Here is a 17,494-nt window from a genome sequence, read left to right on the forward strand (position 1 = left end):
ATTAAATAATTAAATAACACGAAGAAATATAAAAAAAAGCGTGTTCACGTTGTATCCCTTACCCTTGCTTGAACTTCTACCTAAATGATTGCAAAAATATTTAATTTTATAATCATTTGCTTTGTAATATTTGTTTCAACTTAAAGGCAGCGTCTTCCGAGTGTTTATGTTAATTGAACAACAAGATAATTAAACAAACGCGTAATTTAAAAATCATATTATGGTTATCTGTATAAATTTCTTTAGTGGGCAAGCGATAAAGGTATGATCGACGGATTATTTTTATTTTCTCTGTTGATACGATGGAGTTATTTATTTTTACAGTTTCAATGGCGGTCGCAGCAAGTCGGTTGAATTTTTGTATTATCGATTAATAAGAGAAACTTCAAATATTAACTAAACATGGCCACATCTGGAACTATTCTGAGGCAGTGCAGCCAGATCGTGCGATTTTTTTAACCCCTCTTTAGCGTCGCGCGCGCCAGGCACACAAGTAAGTGATGCCTGTCTGTGAGTCGGAAAACCGAGCGGCGCCGAGGGAGTCCGAGAAAGGTGAACGAATCGAGGGGAATAAGCCTCCTGCCACACGAAACAGAGGAATAACTCACACAACAGTAGCTCCCTGTTCGTGTGAAATTCTCAGAATCCGATTTCAGCCGAACATACAGCGGGAAAAAGAATACTTTAATTTTTATTAAAATAAATAAATAATGCTTTTTTGTTAAAAATATGTAGGTTTAATTTTTTTTCTATATAAAAAATAAATTTTTTTTATCAATAAAAATTAAAATACAGAATTTTTTTTCATAAAAAAATCATTGTTACTTTTTTACGCTGTTATTAATAATAATTTATTATTAAGTAATAATAATAATAATAATAATAATAATAATAATAATAACTGTTATTATTTTTATAAATAATAATAACAATGGTTATTTATAATAATTATTACTAATAATTTTGGTTATTGGGAATTCCCAAACGCAGTTTTTATCTTAGTTTTCACATTTTACCGGCAAGACCTGCGGTGGCTGCGCGGCGTAAGTGTAAGCTTACGTCGGCAGAACTTTGAGATCGAGTCCTCGCCCAAACAAATTTTTTTTTAATATTTTTTTATGTTGCTACAAACAATAATAATAATAATAAGAATAACTGTTATTATTTTTATGAATAATAATAACAATGGTTATTTACAATAATTATTACTAATAATTTTGGTTACTGGGAATTCCCAAACGCAGTTTTTATTTTAGTTTTCACTTTTCATCGGCAAGACCTGCGATGGCTGCACGGCGTAAGTGTAAGCTTACGTCAACAGAACTTTGAGATCGAGTCCTCGCCCAACCAAATTTTTTTTTTTAATATTTTTTTATGTTCGTAGAAACAATAATAATAATAATAATAATAATAATAATAATAATAATGATAATAACAATGGTTATTTATAATAATTATTGCTAATAATTTTGGTTACTGGGAATTCCCAAACGCAGTTTTTATCTTAGTTCTTACTTTTCATTGACAAGACGTGCGATGGCTGCGCGGCATAAGTGTTAGCTTACGTCGGCAGAACTTTTGAGATCGAGTCCTCGCCCAAACAAATTTTTTTTTTTTAATATTTTTTTATGTTGCTACAAACCATTGTTATTATTATTCATAAAAATAATAACAGTTATTATTATTATTATTATTATTGTTTGTAGCAACATAAAAAAAAATATTAAAAAAAAATTTGGTTGGGCGAGGACTCGATCTCAAAGTTCTGTTGACGTAAGCTTACACTTACGCCGCGCAGCCATCGCAGGTCTTGCCGATGAAAAGTGAAAACTAAGATAAAAACTGCGTTTGGGAATTCCCAGTAACCAAAATTATTAGCAATAATTATTATAAATAACCATTGTTATTATCATTATTATTATTATTATTATTATTATTATTATTATTATTATTGTTTCTACGAACATAAAAAAAATATTAAAAAAAAATTTGGTTGGGCGAGGACTCGATCTCAAAGTTCTGTTGACGTAAGCTTACACTTACGCCGTGCAGCCATCGCAGGTCTTGCCGATGAAAAGTGAAAACTAAAATAAAAACTGCGTTTGGGAATTCCCAGTAACCAAAATTATTAGTAATAATTATTGTAAATAACCATTGTTATTATTATTCATAAAAATAATAACAGTTATTCTTATTATTATTATTATTGTTTGTAGCAACATAAAAAAAAATATTAAAAAAAAAAAATTTGTTTGGGCGAGGACTCGATCTCAAAAGTTCTGCCGACGTTAGCTTACACTTACGCCGCGCAGCCACCGCAGGTCTTGCCGGTAAAATGTGAAAACTAAGATAAAAACTGCGTTTGGGAATTCCCAATAACCAAAATTATTAGTAATAATTATTATAAATAACCATTGTTATTATTATTTATAAAAATAATAACAGTTATTATTATTATTATTATTATTATTATTATTATTATTACTTAATAATAAATTATTATTAATAACAGCGTAAAAAAGTAACAATGATTTTTTTATGAAAAAAAATTCTGTATTTTAATTTTTATTGATAAAAAAAATTTATTTTTATATAGAAAAAAATTAAACCTACATATTTTTAACAAAAAGCATTATTTATTTATTTTAATAAAAAAAAAGTATTCTTTTTCCCGCTGTATGTTCGGCTGAAATCGGATTCTGAGAATTTCACACGAACAGGGAGCTACTGTTGTGTGAGTTATTCCTCTGTTTCGTGTGGCAGGAGGCTTATTCCCCTCGATTCGTTCACCTTTCTCGGACTCCCTCGGCGCCGCTCGGTTTTCCGACTCACAGACAGGCATCACTTACTTGTGTGCCTGGCGCGCGCGACGCTAAAGAGGGGGTAAAAAAATCGCACGATCTGGCTGCACTGTTCTGAGGCCAACACTCGTTTAGAAGGTGAGCAAGCGTCTTTCTACATCTGGGGAGAGATGGTAACCGACATTCTGGCCAATCAGCTCCCAGTGTTTCGTCTCACGTGACCAACTCTCCCCGACTTTATTCTTTTTCTCGCTTTAATCATTGTTTCTCTCCCTTTTTTTTTTTTTAAATGTTTTTTTTACCTTTTACTTGTATTTCGTACATACGGACACTGTACAATCTAAATGTGGGGAGAGAAACTTTGTGTTGAAAAATTATACTAGCTACTAAACATTACGAAAACATTATCTATTGGAATTTACAAGGCTTTCAAACAATTATATTAATTATCAACTCCGTTGCTTATATGTAGTATTTTATATAAAATATTACTATAAATTATTTACACTGAAAAAAAAAAATATTATCTTGAAAAAAATAAAATAAAAAAATATCTTATCAAAAAATTAAAATATTTTAGAGAATTTTAAAATCATAAATTAATTTACTAAAAATTAATCATTTTTTTTTTTTTGTCTAAATATTACTTGTTAAAGAAAATATTTTTTTTCAGGCAATAAATATCGATCTTTGTCTTTTAACTTCTACTTAAACATTTATGAGCTATCGCATGTTAACGATTATTTCATTAATGCATGCAAAGTTGGACTATAGATCCGTTAGAAGACTATTCTTTGTCAAGGACATTGATCCATGTAATTAATATAAATTTAGAGAAATTCCTACTGAAGAAAATGATTATTTATACTGTCAAAAGTATGAAAAGAAAAATTTTTATAGAAAATTATAACGGATGTTGCTATAATTATTTTTTAATTTTTTAAAAAATTATAAAATTGAAAACTTATGACAGAAAGACAACCAGCTTCCTTAGTCAATTACAATAAACAAATATATTTATATAAATTATTCTGAATCTACTTCTGTATCCATTTCTACTTCCTCAGGTTTTTCTTCAATTTCTTTTTTTTCTTTAACTTGTTCAGTCGAGCGATGATGAAACGCAAATGAAACACCACTAGACCAGCAATGCTTTAGCGGTATATCCGGAAGATTTCGGGAATTATGAGCATGGCGCCAGTCTGCCAAGTCTGAATTACAATCAGATTGCTCTGGTGGTCCTTTTACTTCAACACCGGCAACACATCGTTTGCACTTGAATTTAGAATGTGTGTCGGAAACAGTATTTTCTTCAAGCTTGAAAAGATCTCGAAGATCATTGAGAGTAAAGTGGCGACAAACATCATCTTCTTGATCAACAACTGTTGAACTCAGTGCTTTTTTATGAGCTTGCCTTTGGAAAATTTTTTCTTCAATTGTTCCGGTCTAAATAAAATAAATTAAATTAAATAAATAAATAAATGTGAAATAATAAATTTAAATAAATGCTTACACTCAGAAAACGGTAGACAAAGCAAGGTTTTTTCTGGCCATCACGCCAAACTCTTGCCATAGCTTGATCATCATTAGCAGGATTCCAATCAGGATCAAACATAACTAATCGATTCGCTCCAATTAAATTCAAACCACAGCCTCCAGCTTTGGAACTCAACATGAAAATGAAATCTCCACTCTCAGGATTATTAAAACTATCAACTACTTTTGATCGTTTTTTAATCGTCATCGTTCCGTCAAGACGTACATATCGGTATTGTCTTTTCTTTGAAAGTTTTTCAAAAAGATCAAGAGTTTGAGTATAATTTGATACCAATACTATTTTGTCAGATGTCGTAGATTTTATTGAAGCTAAAAGACAATCGAGGACCATCAATTTTCCTGATAATTCTGGTAATACATCCCTAAAAATATAAAAATAATAATATGAATTTCATAATTTTGATAATTGTTTATTTTGGTCTATAAAAAAAATTTTTTTAATAATTAATTCAACGACTTACTTAGTACTGTAGTTAGCAGGAAGTAACTTTGACGCTCCTTCAAACCCTTCAGAATTTTCCATGATTTTTTCGTAGACAAGATCAGGATGATTGCACAATTTCTTCAGTAGAGTAATTGCTGAGAGAGCTGAAAGTGTACCACCACCTTTCCTTTTTTCACTTTCATGATCTAAATTAAAAAAAAAAATACGTTAGTTAAAAAAACAATATTAAATTTTTTACGAATGACAATAACTGATGAATAAATTTACTTTGCATTGATCTTTTAATAGAATCACTGTTGATAAAGTTTTTATAAAGTTGTGTCTGCAACTCTGTCATCTTAATACAAACAACAAGTTCATATTTAATAGGCAAATATTTTGATAACAAGGCACTTGTTCTTCTAATCAAACATTTGTTAACAATAGTAACTAATTCATTAAGTCTTTCTTGAGCAACAGCTCTTTCTGAATCAGAAGCAGCGGCGTCTTGACCACGTAAAATAGGATTTTCAAATTTCTTTCTAAATTCTTGTGATGTGCCAAGCAATCCTTGATTCACAAAGTGTACCAGTGAAAAGTACTCCAGTAAATCATTTTGTATAGGAGTTCCACTGAGTAAAACACGTCGTTTAGCTTTCAGACCCATCAAAGACTGATACGTTTGATTTTCAGAATTTTTCAACCGATGTCCTTCATCGCAGAGAACAAGACCGACTTCATCATTGTGGAGAACGTGTGAATGAAGGCGGAATGTTTCGTAGCTGATTATTAAAATAGGATTTACACAGCGTCTGCCATAAGTTTTCATAAATCCAACAAGTTTAGTATCAATGTCATTTTTGCTTCCACCATCGATAGCCAGAGGTCGAACACGGTTTCCCAACCATTTAAAAATTTCATTGTACCAATTTTTAACCAGTGAACTGGGTGCTACGATTATTGCTTTTTCAATAAGTGGTTTAGCTTCAGGACCTTGTTTCAATAAAGTCCACAGGAGAGTTATACACTGGAGAGTTTTTCCAAGACCCATTTCATCAGCCATTATGCACCCAAAGGCATTTTCAATTTGCACTCCTGTAACGCACTCGTACATAAATTTAACTCCTTCTCTCTGATGCGGTCTTAAAATATTACAAAGGAGAGGATCAACCACCACGTGTACCAATTGTTTACTTCTGCAACAAACAATTATTCGTAGTAATGTATAATCATCAATAAAATATATATTGATCTACTTACTCGTCAATTTTAAGTCGCTCGTGCTCAGATAATTCACGCGGAGCATAAACAACCAAAGCGTTTGCTGCGTTAGGATCGTGTAATGCTCTGCGAGGACCTGAGAACTTAGCTCCTAAAAATCGACCTGATAGCTCGTAACCAGGGATAGGAATTTTAAACGGTTTGCTAAGCATTTTACGAATTTTCTCTTCCTAAAACATGAAAAATAAATGAAAAAAAAAAAAAAAAAAAAAAAAAAATTATTTTTTTATTAATCCTAAAATCAGCAAATATTTAAAAATTTTTTTGATACTTTTTATTAATTAAAAAAAAAACCCAAAAAATATTTTAAAAAATTATATTTGTAATTTTTTTAATAATAAAGTTTGTCAGATGTCTGCTAATTTAATTTTGACATTTTTTGTGATAAATACAGCTTATTTTTATGAACTTACATGGTCTGATATAACTTCTTTGGTAGTTGTAACATCGTTTGAATTCAGCTGTAAAGCTTTACGCTCAGGAATAAGAATTGGTTTAAATTTCAATGTTTTCAATCTTTTCTCTCGGTGGACAGCTACAGAAGAATCTTCTTTCGGTTTAATTAAATTATTGACATTACTTATTGGCGAATGATTCTCAATATCTGGGAATAATGGTCGTTTCCCAGATTGACTAGGTGCTGATGATCGCCTCTGAAAAGTTTATAAAATTTATTAGACAGTTTCACATTGTCATTAATATTAATTTAATTTTTAACCAACCATTGTCACTTTTATTTGTATTTTTTTCTAACGCACGCTAATTAATTCGTATATATTTATCGTAGTAGGTTCATCGTAGGAAAACAAATATTAAATTTAATTTCACATAACTTTATTTACAGTGCTTGTTGTTGTTTACGTCAACCAACTGTATCTAAGTGAACATAATTGCGGGAAAAACTGTGTTGTATTTTTAAAATAAACAGAGGTTATGTTTCCCGGGTATTTAAAAATAGTTCAAATTTTATCCGCGAGTGGCGCGCTGGATAATTTTACTGTAGAGTTTTTTTAAATATTCCCGCCAAGTGTTCTTAGTTTTTGATATTTTTAATAATTATTATTTATTTATGTGCAGTGACAAGATAAAAATTATTTGGAGTTTATTTTTAGTGGAATAAATTTATTTGTGTAATTAGAAAGCAATTATAAATTTTTAAATCTAAAATTCAGCAAGAGGTAAAAAATTATGACACTGAAGTCAGCTGACAGCTGTCAATTTTTTTTTAATTTTACAATAAATCAATTACAATAAAAAAAGCTTCTAAAAATTGCTACTAATCGTTTTCTTTTTTTTTTTTTTTTAATTTTCATACTTGAAATTTTTTTTATTAAATTTTTTCATAATAATTTCATTGCAAAGTAATGAAAAAAATTTTCAATGTTTGTTAACTTCAGTGTAATGATAAAATGGATAAAATTCCGTGTTTCACCTGTCAATTCTTAAATTCACGGACGATATAGTAAATTTGGTGATTTTCTAGTAATGTCCCGTGACTTTAAGAGCATGCGAGATGGTGTCAATAGCCACTCCGAAAAAAAAAAAAAAGGCGGACTTATCATAACTTGTTAATCTGTGTCTTATATTTCAAGGTCTTAGCGCATAAAATTTTTACACAACAATTGTTAAATTAATTTTTCTATTATAATGTACATTTCGAATTGATTAATCTTACGGGATCATTTTTTAGTAAATGTCAAAACAGCATGTGTCAAAACAATACTGAGAGTGTGTAGTTGTAAAAATAAAACCCAAGGTATACAAAGCAATGTATACAATTTAAATTAATTGAGAATTAATATTTGTATCATACAATAATACCGTCAAAAACTTAAAAGTAAGTTAAAGTGTCATTGTTTTTAAATGCTTCATTGTTGACATAATTTTGGCGTTGTTAATATCAATAACAATAACAACTAATAGAACCAACAAAAATGAATGCTGTGAAGTAAATTAACAAGGTCATGGATACTAACAATTCTTTGCTAACAACATTCTTGCTAAATAATCTGGAAGAAACAACGATTGATATCAATAAAATCATGTACAATGGAAGTTCGGAAAATTACACGGATTTTTTTATTAATAATGATACACTGTCATCATCGGTGGTAGCTTTTCAATCACCAGAGAATAATGATCAACAAAAATTAAATAAAACGTCAAAAATTTGTAATCCACCAACTTCAACAACTACTGAGAAACCTTTTGATGATTTTGGTCCACCTGATGGAGTGGAATATATATTTGTACCTCTTGGAGTTATTATTTTCGTTATAATACTGTCAGCTGTGGTACTAATAATAATTGTCAAAAATAATAATTATTTATTAAAAAACTGTAATGATATGATTGTGCATGGAGGTATGATATTAATAGTAGTTTTATTTTATTTTATTTTTTTTTTTTGTTAGGTATTAATTATATCACGACGACGTAAATTGGAACGATTGCGGCATAAATTAATGCCTCTTTATAATTTTGATCCAGGTGAAGAAGGAGAAGATGATTGGGAAACAGAATTGCTTGACGAAGGGTTTGGTGGTCGACAAAGAAGAGTATGGATTTATTATTTTATTCATTTATTATTTATTATGTAAGTAATAATTTCTTTTTAATAAACATGAATTAAAATTTTACAGCAGGGATATCAGTCAATTGACAACGAAGAAAATACAGAACTTTTTGGTCACTGACGTAAAGTTCCACCGAGTGGTATGCAAACATTGGCCGATGATAATCCAATGGAAATACCACCGTATTTTTTGCCAAATACTAAGGTTACTAAGCATCATGGAACAACTGCTGTTGACATAATATCAACAGATGAAGATTTATGCTGACAGTGCTCGCGTACTTCTAAAATTTAGCGAGCATAAATATCAAGTATTTATTTTTATTAATCGATAAATAGGCATTTGTGTATTCTTACACTACAGACTGAAACAATTTACTTGAATTTAGGAAAGCACTATAATTGCTAAATATCTTCTAAATTATCTATTGACGCCATAAAAATTTTATTTCTTTTTTAATATAACTAAAAATTCAATTACTTTATTTTTTTTTAGCATTAAAAAAAAATCTTGAAATAAAAATAGTTTATTGATTTTATTTTTAGTTATGAGTAATTTAACAAGAGCGTTCTGTCAGAATAAAAAGTTTGGTAAAGTTTAAAATTTTGTTTAATGGGAAATTAATTAAAAAAAAATTTATTTTTAACTGTTGAATTGTTGAAATTAAAAATAAGTAAACTTTAATAAAAAAAAAATGAATTTTTAGGTCAAATTTTTCTAAAATAATATAAACTAAAATAAAGACGTGTAATATGGAAATTTTTGTATACTTGATTTGGAATTGATGACTAATGATTAAAGATCATTTTTTTTTAAGACGTACAGCCAAGTTCTGTTACAAAAAACAATTTTTTCGCCTCGAACAAAATATTGTAGCGTTAAGAAACTCTTAATAATTTAATTAACAATTACTTATAATAAAATAACTTTTGAAAAAAGTTTAATCTTGTGATGATACTAGAGTAAAAAAAATGCACAGTTTATATTGTTTAAATAATGATCTATTGATAGTAGATACTGAGCCATTTAGATTAATTTCGATACAACTATAATGTAGAAGAGTAAAAAATTATTTAGCAGTCTAACTTTACAAAGTCAATTAGTATTTATTTATTATAAGATAATTTATACAGCAGTAGATGTAATAATTATAATAGTTGCTAAAAAAACAAAACGGTAATAAGTAGAAAAATAATTATACATTTTCAAACTTACGACAATATTTTACACACGGGTATGGCAGTCAAACAACGATCGTAATTAAATGCAATACATAAATGAAATAAAATTTTAATTCATACTTACTGTTACCGTGCAACCAAAAATATTAAACTTTAATCTTAATGTTTTAATATAATTATAGTAGCAGTATTATTGTAAAAGATTTTGAATTATAAGCAATTTTAAGATATAAAAATTCGATACGTGGTAAGTGCCAAAACCTAGTCAACTGGTGATAAATTTTTTCATAGATAAATTTGCTTTAAATAAAATAAATTAAGGATCAATGTGTATAAATATGTAATTTAAATTTATATCACTACATGTAGAGCATATCTACTTAATTAGTTAGAATTATTTTTTAATAAAAATTTTTTTAATGTTATTTTAATAATTGTCGTAAGTAGAATGATTAAATTTATCTGTACTTGATCAACTCACTTCGAACCCTTTGATTTGCACTTAATTATACGGCTTATAGTATGAAATTGTATTGAAAAAAAATTATCTTCGAAAATTAATACAAATATTATTTAAAATTTATTGTAACAAATTTTAAAGTTATTTATTTCTAATTTTCAGAGCGAATTAAATTTTCAATTTATTAATTAGTAATTATCAAAATGTAGGTTGTGAAATTAAAAATTTCTAATTATTTATTTAAGAGTAAAAAAAAAAACAGTCAAGAAGGTAAAAAAAAATTGTTATCTTAAAATATAAATTTTAATAGGTGATTTCATAATAAATAAGAGTGTTTTGTGAATTCATTTACTTTAATACAAATTTTACATTCACACAACTTGTTCGTCTCAGAAGCGGGACTTCAGTATTCATTTGCTCACGTTTCTTTTTTTTTTTTTTTTTTTTTTTTCAATGTAATAAAATTGAAAGAAACTTCACGCACTCGTGATATACAAGAGATTAGTCTATTCTTTAATTAATTCATCCATAATATTTATTTTTAATTTATTACCATATTTTTATATTTTTATTTAGGATTTCTAGCAAGGCAAACATCTTGCTAGCAATATGTTAATTTTCATTTACTTTTTCTATAATTTTCATTGTTTGTAGAATACCTGTTAAATTAATTCTATTAATTTTTTTTTAATTTAAAAATTTTTTTATTTTTTTTTTATTTTTTTACTTTTTATTATTACTTTTATTTCATTTTTGAGAATACTAATGGAGTGTATGGATAAGACAATCATCGTAATATTATTATTAATAAATTTAATAAAATGTAAGAAAATAATTATGTCATAAAAATAAAAAACATAAGAATAAACATGAAAGTTGCCTCTAGAACAACGTTAATACCCTTTTAGTTATCAACTGTATCGCAAATTCCAAATAACATTGGATTATTTAAAAACCCTTTCACATTTTTGTCTTATAATATTATTATTTTGCCAGTTTGATTATTAGATAATATCGATTAAATTCAATTAGGATAAAAATATTCAAAAAATGAATGAAGAAAATACATTACGCGACACGGTAATGTTTAATTATTTTTCCTTATTATTTAATCTGTATCAAATGAGCAGTATTGATTTGGCTCAACGAAATTAAGGATCTTTATTTAAATTATCGTTGAGATAATGCATTCTAATCACACATTTCTTTATTAATTTATTAAAAAAAAATAAAATAAAATAAAATAAATCAGCGATGAAGAAGGAATTAAGAAGAATCGACAGTAAAATTTAAGGAAACTCCGAAATTGAAGCCCCGATGTCTCAAAGACATTTTTATTTTATATTCAGTTTTCCTCTTCATCGTCTTCTTCTTCCATTTCTTCTTCTTCACCGGTACTCTCTGGTTTTTCTTCTATTTTCTTGGGTTTACCACGACCACGGCCAGGTGATGGAGCGGTGGTTTTTGCTGGATTCTAATAAATAAAAAAAAAAATTAATAATTTTGAATTATTAAATTTTAAATAATTATTTTTAAAAAATTCAACAAATTAATACCTTTTTTTTATGAGATCCTTTGGGTCTACCTCTACCTCTTTTGACTGGTCCAGGTGGTGCATCATCTTCATTATCGGATTTTGGTGGACGAGATGCGTTAATTTTTTCCGTTGCAGCACTGCGTCCTCGCTTTTTGGGCTCCTTCACGGCATTTTTCGAGTCGGCATTCTTTGGGGGACGACCGCGCTTTTTCTTCTGCTCCTCAACAACTGGTGAATTATCGTCTGACATGACTAAATTATTATTCTGTAAAATAAAAAATGTGAAAATAAATTATTTAAGTGTCAAATTTGACTAGGCGGAAAAAAAAAAAAAAAAAAAAATAGTAAGTAGAAAAAAAAATAATAAGTAGAAAAAAAAATAATAAATATAGCACTAGTGACTGTAATTAATAAAATTCTATATTTACTCAATATTCAAGTTCAATAATAATTAAAAAAAATGATGATCATAAATTTCAGTGAATTTAATTAACGAGAAAAAAAAATTATCTTGCGTAAAAAAAAATTTAATCATTTCTGAAATTACTGATTAATTAATTAAAAAAAAAAAAAAATAAATAAATAAATAAAAATAAAATAAAATATATTGAAGGCGGGAGAATCGCCATCTTTATATCCCCACTTTTAACGCTATCAAGAAATATTATAGTTGTAGAGCGGCAGCGTCCCCGCGAATTAAGCGAAACACGATACAAAAATCCATTAAAAAAAAAAAAAAAAATTAAAGAAACGAATTAAGAAAACTAAAAAAAAAAATTCTAGGACTCGAGTTTGTTTTATATTCATAGAATCTAAAACTAAAAGTATCGATTTTTAACAAGGCGTTGGTTGATTTTTCAAAGCCTCTAAAACTTTATTAATCCGCCAATACGGAGGGCGCTTATTCAACATACCAAAGCTGCAAGGATAAGCAGTACAAATTATTCACAACTCCATTTCACGGGTAAAATAACAAAAAATTAATTTTTAAAAATATTTATTATTTTAAAAAAATTTAATATAGTTTGAAATAATTATTTTAGATATAAACATTTAAGAAATGGTATATTTTCATCCATTACATCACTTTAGATCGGCCCTCGAAACGTCAGTGATTCCCGCCATTTTGCTATCACAATATTATAAAATACTAATAAAATTATTTAATATAAAAAAAATAATCAAAGCGGGATGTAAAAAATCACCGAAAAATATTAGATTTTACGATGAATTTTTCAAGATATTTATCTCAAGTGGTACTAGTTTATTTGTGAAGATATTACATATTGAATATAAATGAAGGAACATCAGAGAAAAGCAACGCGTGGGTAGCGACGGCGCTTTGCGTAAAAAGCGACGCTACTAAGTTCGCGCGTCATTTTTTCAGCAAAAATCTCAAGAAAAATAAACGACAAAAAAATGAGGAATTTATTTTAAAAAATAAATCATTTAAATAACAGGGAATATAAAAATAAATCAACAATATTTAAGCCCGGCAAGACGCCATTAATCGAATCGAGTGGTCGAGACGCGGCGTCGAATGCGTCGCACAACACCGATCCGTCAGTACGTCCGCAAAAATTAATATCTATGAAAGTAAACGATTTAAAGTAAAGCAAATAATTTAGAAAAATCTTTTATTTATTAATTGAATTATTTAAAATTTTTTAGGCAATTGATATGGCGAAGAAAGCAGATAAAATAAATATTATCTGAGAAAGAAAAATAGAGACGCTATGGCAACTCAATGTACTTACCTCCGGAACTTCGTGTAGTATGTAATAAAGACAAAGGCGGCTGCCGGTGCGCGCGTCGTGGCGTCGGCGTTAGGCACACTGAGAAGTGTTTCGACTTGCACTACAGCGACTACTGGCCGCGGACTCCGTTTCTATGTATATGGATCCATATGTTACATTCTGCTTGCTCGCGCTACCACCACTTGCCCTATTCCCACTCTCGCAATTATTATCTTTCTCTTTTCCTCCTATTTTCTCTTTCACTTGCTCGCTCTTTCAATCCATAAGTATTTCCCCTACTGTTTCGCTCATTTTTATTCCTTCTCTCTTTCTCCTGTGACATTTTTTTGTTGTTTTATTATTCAGCTCATTAAATTTTTTTTTTTTATTTTATTTCTTTCAACTAGAATATTTGTTTTCAAGTAAGTTTATTTTTAAAATTTTTATTTTATTTTTTTTTATTTTTTTTTTTTTTTTATTATTTTTTAATCCTCAAATAAATTTACTTATTATAAAGTAACTTATTATTATTATTATAGGTCTAATTATTTTTAATGCATCTTGTGCCAGGGGTTCCCGCCAAAAAATCTCGTTATTTTCGACGGTTCCGATCGATCGAAGCAGGAAGCTTCACCTTGCTTCATATCTCTTATTGGTTATAAAATTAATATTAAAAAAAAATATTTAATATTATTATTATTTCTTTCTTTTAATATTTAGTTTATTTTTTATTATTTTTCTTTATATTTATATTAATAGATTGAAAATAATTAAATATTTTTATTTTAATTTTATTACCTAATCATAATTAAACAGGAAATTTTATTGTAGCCATTTTGAAGCTAAGGCGGGTAATTGAATAAATATCTCATCAATTTAATTCTATTATTTGCAAATTATTAAATTTATTATTTTATTATTATTATTATTCAAAGTAAATTATATTAAAAAAAAATATTTTAATAATAAGAAAAAAATTTTTCATTATTGTGTTTTGTTTCTCCACAAAATCAATAGACATTTTTTTTTTAGTAGCTATAAATTTTTAATTAAATTATTTGATTTTGGTAGTGGAAATTATTTTTTATTATTATTATTTTTTTAGATAAGTAATTAAATAATTATTTTCTACTATTCAGCATTATTATCTTATTATCGAATAAATTCATACGAAGACATGGCTGAAATTTTCATTGAATATTAGTCATAAATATAATTATTGTAAATCAAACTTTAGAGTACAATTTTTGTTATTCAATTTGTGTATATTGTGTTGATAATGTGTGTGTACAGTACAGTCAACGTACATAAACTAAAGATTGACGTATATAACCTAAAAGTTAGACGCTAACCGGTGTTGGAAAACGTATTTTGTAAATACAGATAGATATTTGTTTAAATAAAACCAATTATCAGAAAAAAAAAAAACAGGTAAATTAATTAGTTTAACTTTAAAAAATTTTTTTATTTACTAATCCGTTGATTTTTTTTTTTTATTTTAGACACAATGGATATTCGTCCGAACAATACGATTTATATCAACAATTTAAATGAAAAAATAAAGAAAGAAGAGTTAAAAAAATCATTATACGCGATATTTTCACAGTTTGGGCATATATTAGATATTGTTGCGTTGAAAACTTTAAAAATGAGGGGTCAAGCTTTTGTAATATTTAAAGAAATCCAGAGTGCAACAAATGCTTTGAGGTCGATGCAAGGTTTTCCATTTTATGATAAGCCTATGGTGAGTTTTTAAATAAATAATGACACTTTTCTTGCTATAATTTATTTGTTAAAAATTATTAGATAAATAATTCTCAAGTTTGTTTATAACTAATTGAATTGTTTGTAATTTTTCACAGAAAATACAATACTCCAAATCAGAGAGTGATTTAATTGCCAAAATGAAGGGAACGTATTCAGAGAGACCAAAGAAGCCAAAACGCGTTACAGTCCCAGCGGAAGAAGAAGCGAAACGCGCTAAGAAGAAGGCTAAAGATCAATCCAAACAGCAAGTTGGTTATCACTCTGGTGTACCGACCCACCTAGGCATGATGAACGCTGCGGTACCAGAGCAACCACCTAATCAAATTCTCTTCTTAACTAATTTACCGGATGAAACATCAGAAATGATGTTGTCTATGTTATTTAATCAATTTCCTGGCTTTAAAGAAGTGCGACTCGTACCCAACAGACATGATATTGCTTTTGTTGAATTTGAAAATGAAGTTCAGTCCGGAGCGGCTAAAGATGCGCTGCAAGGTTTCAAAATTACACCGTCACATGCTATGAAAATTTCGTTTGCTAAAAAATAAACATTTTTTGTATGGTTTTTACACAAGTATCAAAAAAATATTAATCAATAAAATATATTTAACAATTTATACTGTGGTATTCAAAAATCATGGTTGGAAATAATATTAATAATAATAAATAATTTCATTTATTAACTAAATATTAATATAATAAAATTAACAGAGTAAAAAAAAAAAAAACAGATTTAATTTGATTTAAAAACTTTATTTACAAATATTTGATATAAACAATAAAAATCTTCAATAATTTTATTGCATATCAAAATCATCACGCTGTAACAAAAAAATAAATATATAAGAGATTAATTGATACAAAATTACATTAAATTAAAATTTGTTTTCTAAAATATACTTACAACATCATTGTACTCCAAAATATGTTTCTTAATAGCTGAAGTGTCTACCCATGTGACAAAATCTTCCAAATTTCTAAAAAAAAATTCCAATTAATTTTAATTAATATCCGAAATAAAAAATAATTGATTAAGAAATGATATACTTTAATAAATGTAAAATAAAATTTACCTAGTTACTAGGAATGCCGGATCTTTTACAACTTCAGTTCCGACTCTAACGTGACCCTGTTCAATCAACTGGGTTGCCATCTTAACACTCTCGCTCATTTTATTTCTAACCATTACCACAGGCAATCTTCTTCTACAAAAACACGATGCGGTTATTTTATCACAAAGTGATAAATCCCATTTGGTAGGAATCAAACCCATCAAATATAATTTCTCCAGCAGTAATGCACTCTGCTCAATTCTAAAAGGATGCTTTGGATCCATTTCTTTTATTTTTCTGGCTAAATCACGGATTTTTCGAGACAGTTTATTATATCTGCAAAAAACATCGATTAATAAATAGTTTTTTTAGAAGACAAAGTAAATTGATAAAAATAATATTAAAAAAGTGATATCTGATAATTCTTAGATTTTTTAATTAGCAAATTAAATTTAATTGTTGTTAAATAGATATAAAAATTGTCAGCTGTCAGATATTTTTATTATTATAAAAAAAAAATAAGTAGAAAAATGTTTATTTACGTGGTATAATCCTCTCTTTTTTGTATGCGGTATCGTTTTAAAATTTTAACTTCATGTAAATTATTATCAGCTTTCCAAGAGATGAAATCAACTTTTTTCAGCAATTTCTGTTCGTGAAATTTTAATTTTCGTACCATTTTTGATTATTATTTGTTAACTACAATTAATTATCGTACAACTCTTATTAAATTTTAGGTTATAACAATAAGAGACACGAGTTTGAACTATTTTCTTTTCACCTCAGCGCCTCTAGCGCCTAATTTCGAATTTAAAAGAGCTCTCAGGTAATTTTCAATAAAACTTTGTGAATTTAAAAATTCCCGCTTTGTGTTTTTACGTTGAATGAAAATTCCTAAAGAAAAAAAAAAGTAAAATTAATCCCAACACTTAGGGCCTGGTTTCCAGTTAAAAATTAAAATTAACCAACGATATTTATGATATTTATCATCAGCACATAATATATCAGTACAAATATCAATAACTTTGAAATTTAATAAAACTAAATTTAAATTAAAAGAATCATAAAAAAAAAAAAAAAACGCAAACTGATTGATCGTAATCGTCATAAATTATATAAATA

The 17,494-nt window shown here is 27.7% G+C and overlaps 5 protein-coding genes and 1 long non-coding RNA gene across 8 annotated transcripts; 3 read left to right on the top strand and 3 right to left on the bottom strand.

Annotated features, from left to right (window-relative positions):
- Positions 1–67: 67 nt before the first annotated feature.
- LOC141524322 (uncharacterized) lies at positions 68–3,614 on the top strand. The gene is made up of 4 exons (XR_012478687.1): positions 68–262; positions 325–428; positions 2,921–2,939; positions 3,475–3,614. It is a non-coding gene; the product is annotated as an uncharacterized LOC141524322 (long non-coding RNA).
- A 103-nt stretch (positions 3,615–3,717) lies between these two features.
- Positions 3,718–6,943, bottom strand: Okr (DNA repair and recombination protein RAD54-like okr). Its single transcript, XM_074238049.1, has 7 exons — positions 6,786–6,943; positions 6,477–6,716; positions 6,043–6,233; positions 5,071–5,978; positions 4,820–4,988; positions 4,315–4,720; positions 3,718–4,247 (listed from the first exon to the last, which is right to left on the bottom strand). The coding sequence occupies exons 1-7, from the start codon at positions 6,786–6,788 to the stop codon at positions 3,828–3,830; spliced, it is 2,337 nt and encodes a 778-aa protein (XP_074094150.1). The 5' UTR covers positions 6,789–6,943; the 3' UTR covers positions 3,718–3,827.
- Positions 6,944–7,507: 564 nt separating this feature from the next.
- On the top strand, positions 7,508–10,403 carry LOC141524313 (uncharacterized). 3 transcript variants are annotated; one of them, XM_074238125.1, is made up of 4 exons: positions 7,532–7,900; positions 7,987–8,357; positions 8,478–8,621; positions 8,706–10,403. In XM_074238125.1, the coding sequence occupies exons 2-4, from the start codon at positions 8,028–8,030 to the stop codon at positions 8,757–8,759; spliced, it is 528 nt and encodes a 175-aa protein (XP_074094226.1). In that variant the 5' UTR covers positions 7,532–7,900; positions 7,987–8,027; the 3' UTR covers positions 8,760–10,403. The 3 variants fall into 3 exon arrangements, with proteins under 3 accessions (XP_074094227.1, XP_074094226.1, XP_074094225.1); XM_074238126.1 differs by having other exon boundaries at positions 7,508–8,427; positions 8,554–8,621; XM_074238124.1 differs by having other exon boundaries at positions 7,536–8,357.
- Positions 10,404–11,469: 1,066 nt separating this feature from the next.
- Positions 11,470–13,728, bottom strand: D1 (D1 chromosomal protein). Its single transcript, XM_074238131.1, has 3 exons — positions 13,575–13,728; positions 11,837–12,082; positions 11,470–11,754 (listed from the first exon to the last, which is right to left on the bottom strand). The coding sequence occupies exons 2-3, from the start codon at positions 12,065–12,067 to the stop codon at positions 11,626–11,628; spliced, it is 360 nt and encodes a 119-aa protein (XP_074094232.1). The 5' UTR covers positions 12,068–12,082; positions 13,575–13,728; the 3' UTR covers positions 11,470–11,625.
- A 1,106-nt stretch (positions 13,729–14,834) lies between these two features.
- Snf (U1 small nuclear ribonucleoprotein A snf) lies at positions 14,835–15,937 on the top strand. Its single transcript, XM_074238115.1, has 3 exons — positions 14,835–14,984; positions 15,056–15,297; positions 15,416–15,937. Exons 2-3 carry the CDS (start codon positions 15,061–15,063, stop codon positions 15,866–15,868), a joined length of 690 nt encoding a protein of 229 aa, XP_074094216.1. The 5' UTR covers positions 14,835–14,984; positions 15,056–15,060; the 3' UTR covers positions 15,869–15,937.
- A 115-nt stretch (positions 15,938–16,052) lies between these two features.
- LOC141524311 (U3 small nucleolar ribonucleoprotein IMP3) lies at positions 16,053–17,161 on the bottom strand. Its single transcript, XM_074238122.1, has 4 exons — positions 16,915–17,161; positions 16,394–16,708; positions 16,225–16,297; positions 16,053–16,141 (listed from the first exon to the last, which is right to left on the bottom strand). Exons 1-4 carry the CDS (start codon positions 17,049–17,051, stop codon positions 16,118–16,120), a joined length of 549 nt encoding a protein of 182 aa, XP_074094223.1. The 5' UTR covers positions 17,052–17,161; the 3' UTR covers positions 16,053–16,117.
- Between the last annotated feature and the right edge of the window lie 333 nt (positions 17,162–17,494).

The sequence above is a fragment of the Cotesia typhae genome, unplaced genomic scaffold (assembly GCF_013202065.1).
Source record: "Cotesia typhae breed Kobodo isofemale line unplaced genomic scaffold, CoteBio_Ctyphae contig_22, whole genome shotgun sequence".
Classification (NCBI taxonomy): domain Eukaryota; kingdom Metazoa; phylum Arthropoda; class Insecta; order Hymenoptera; family Braconidae; genus Cotesia; species Cotesia typhae.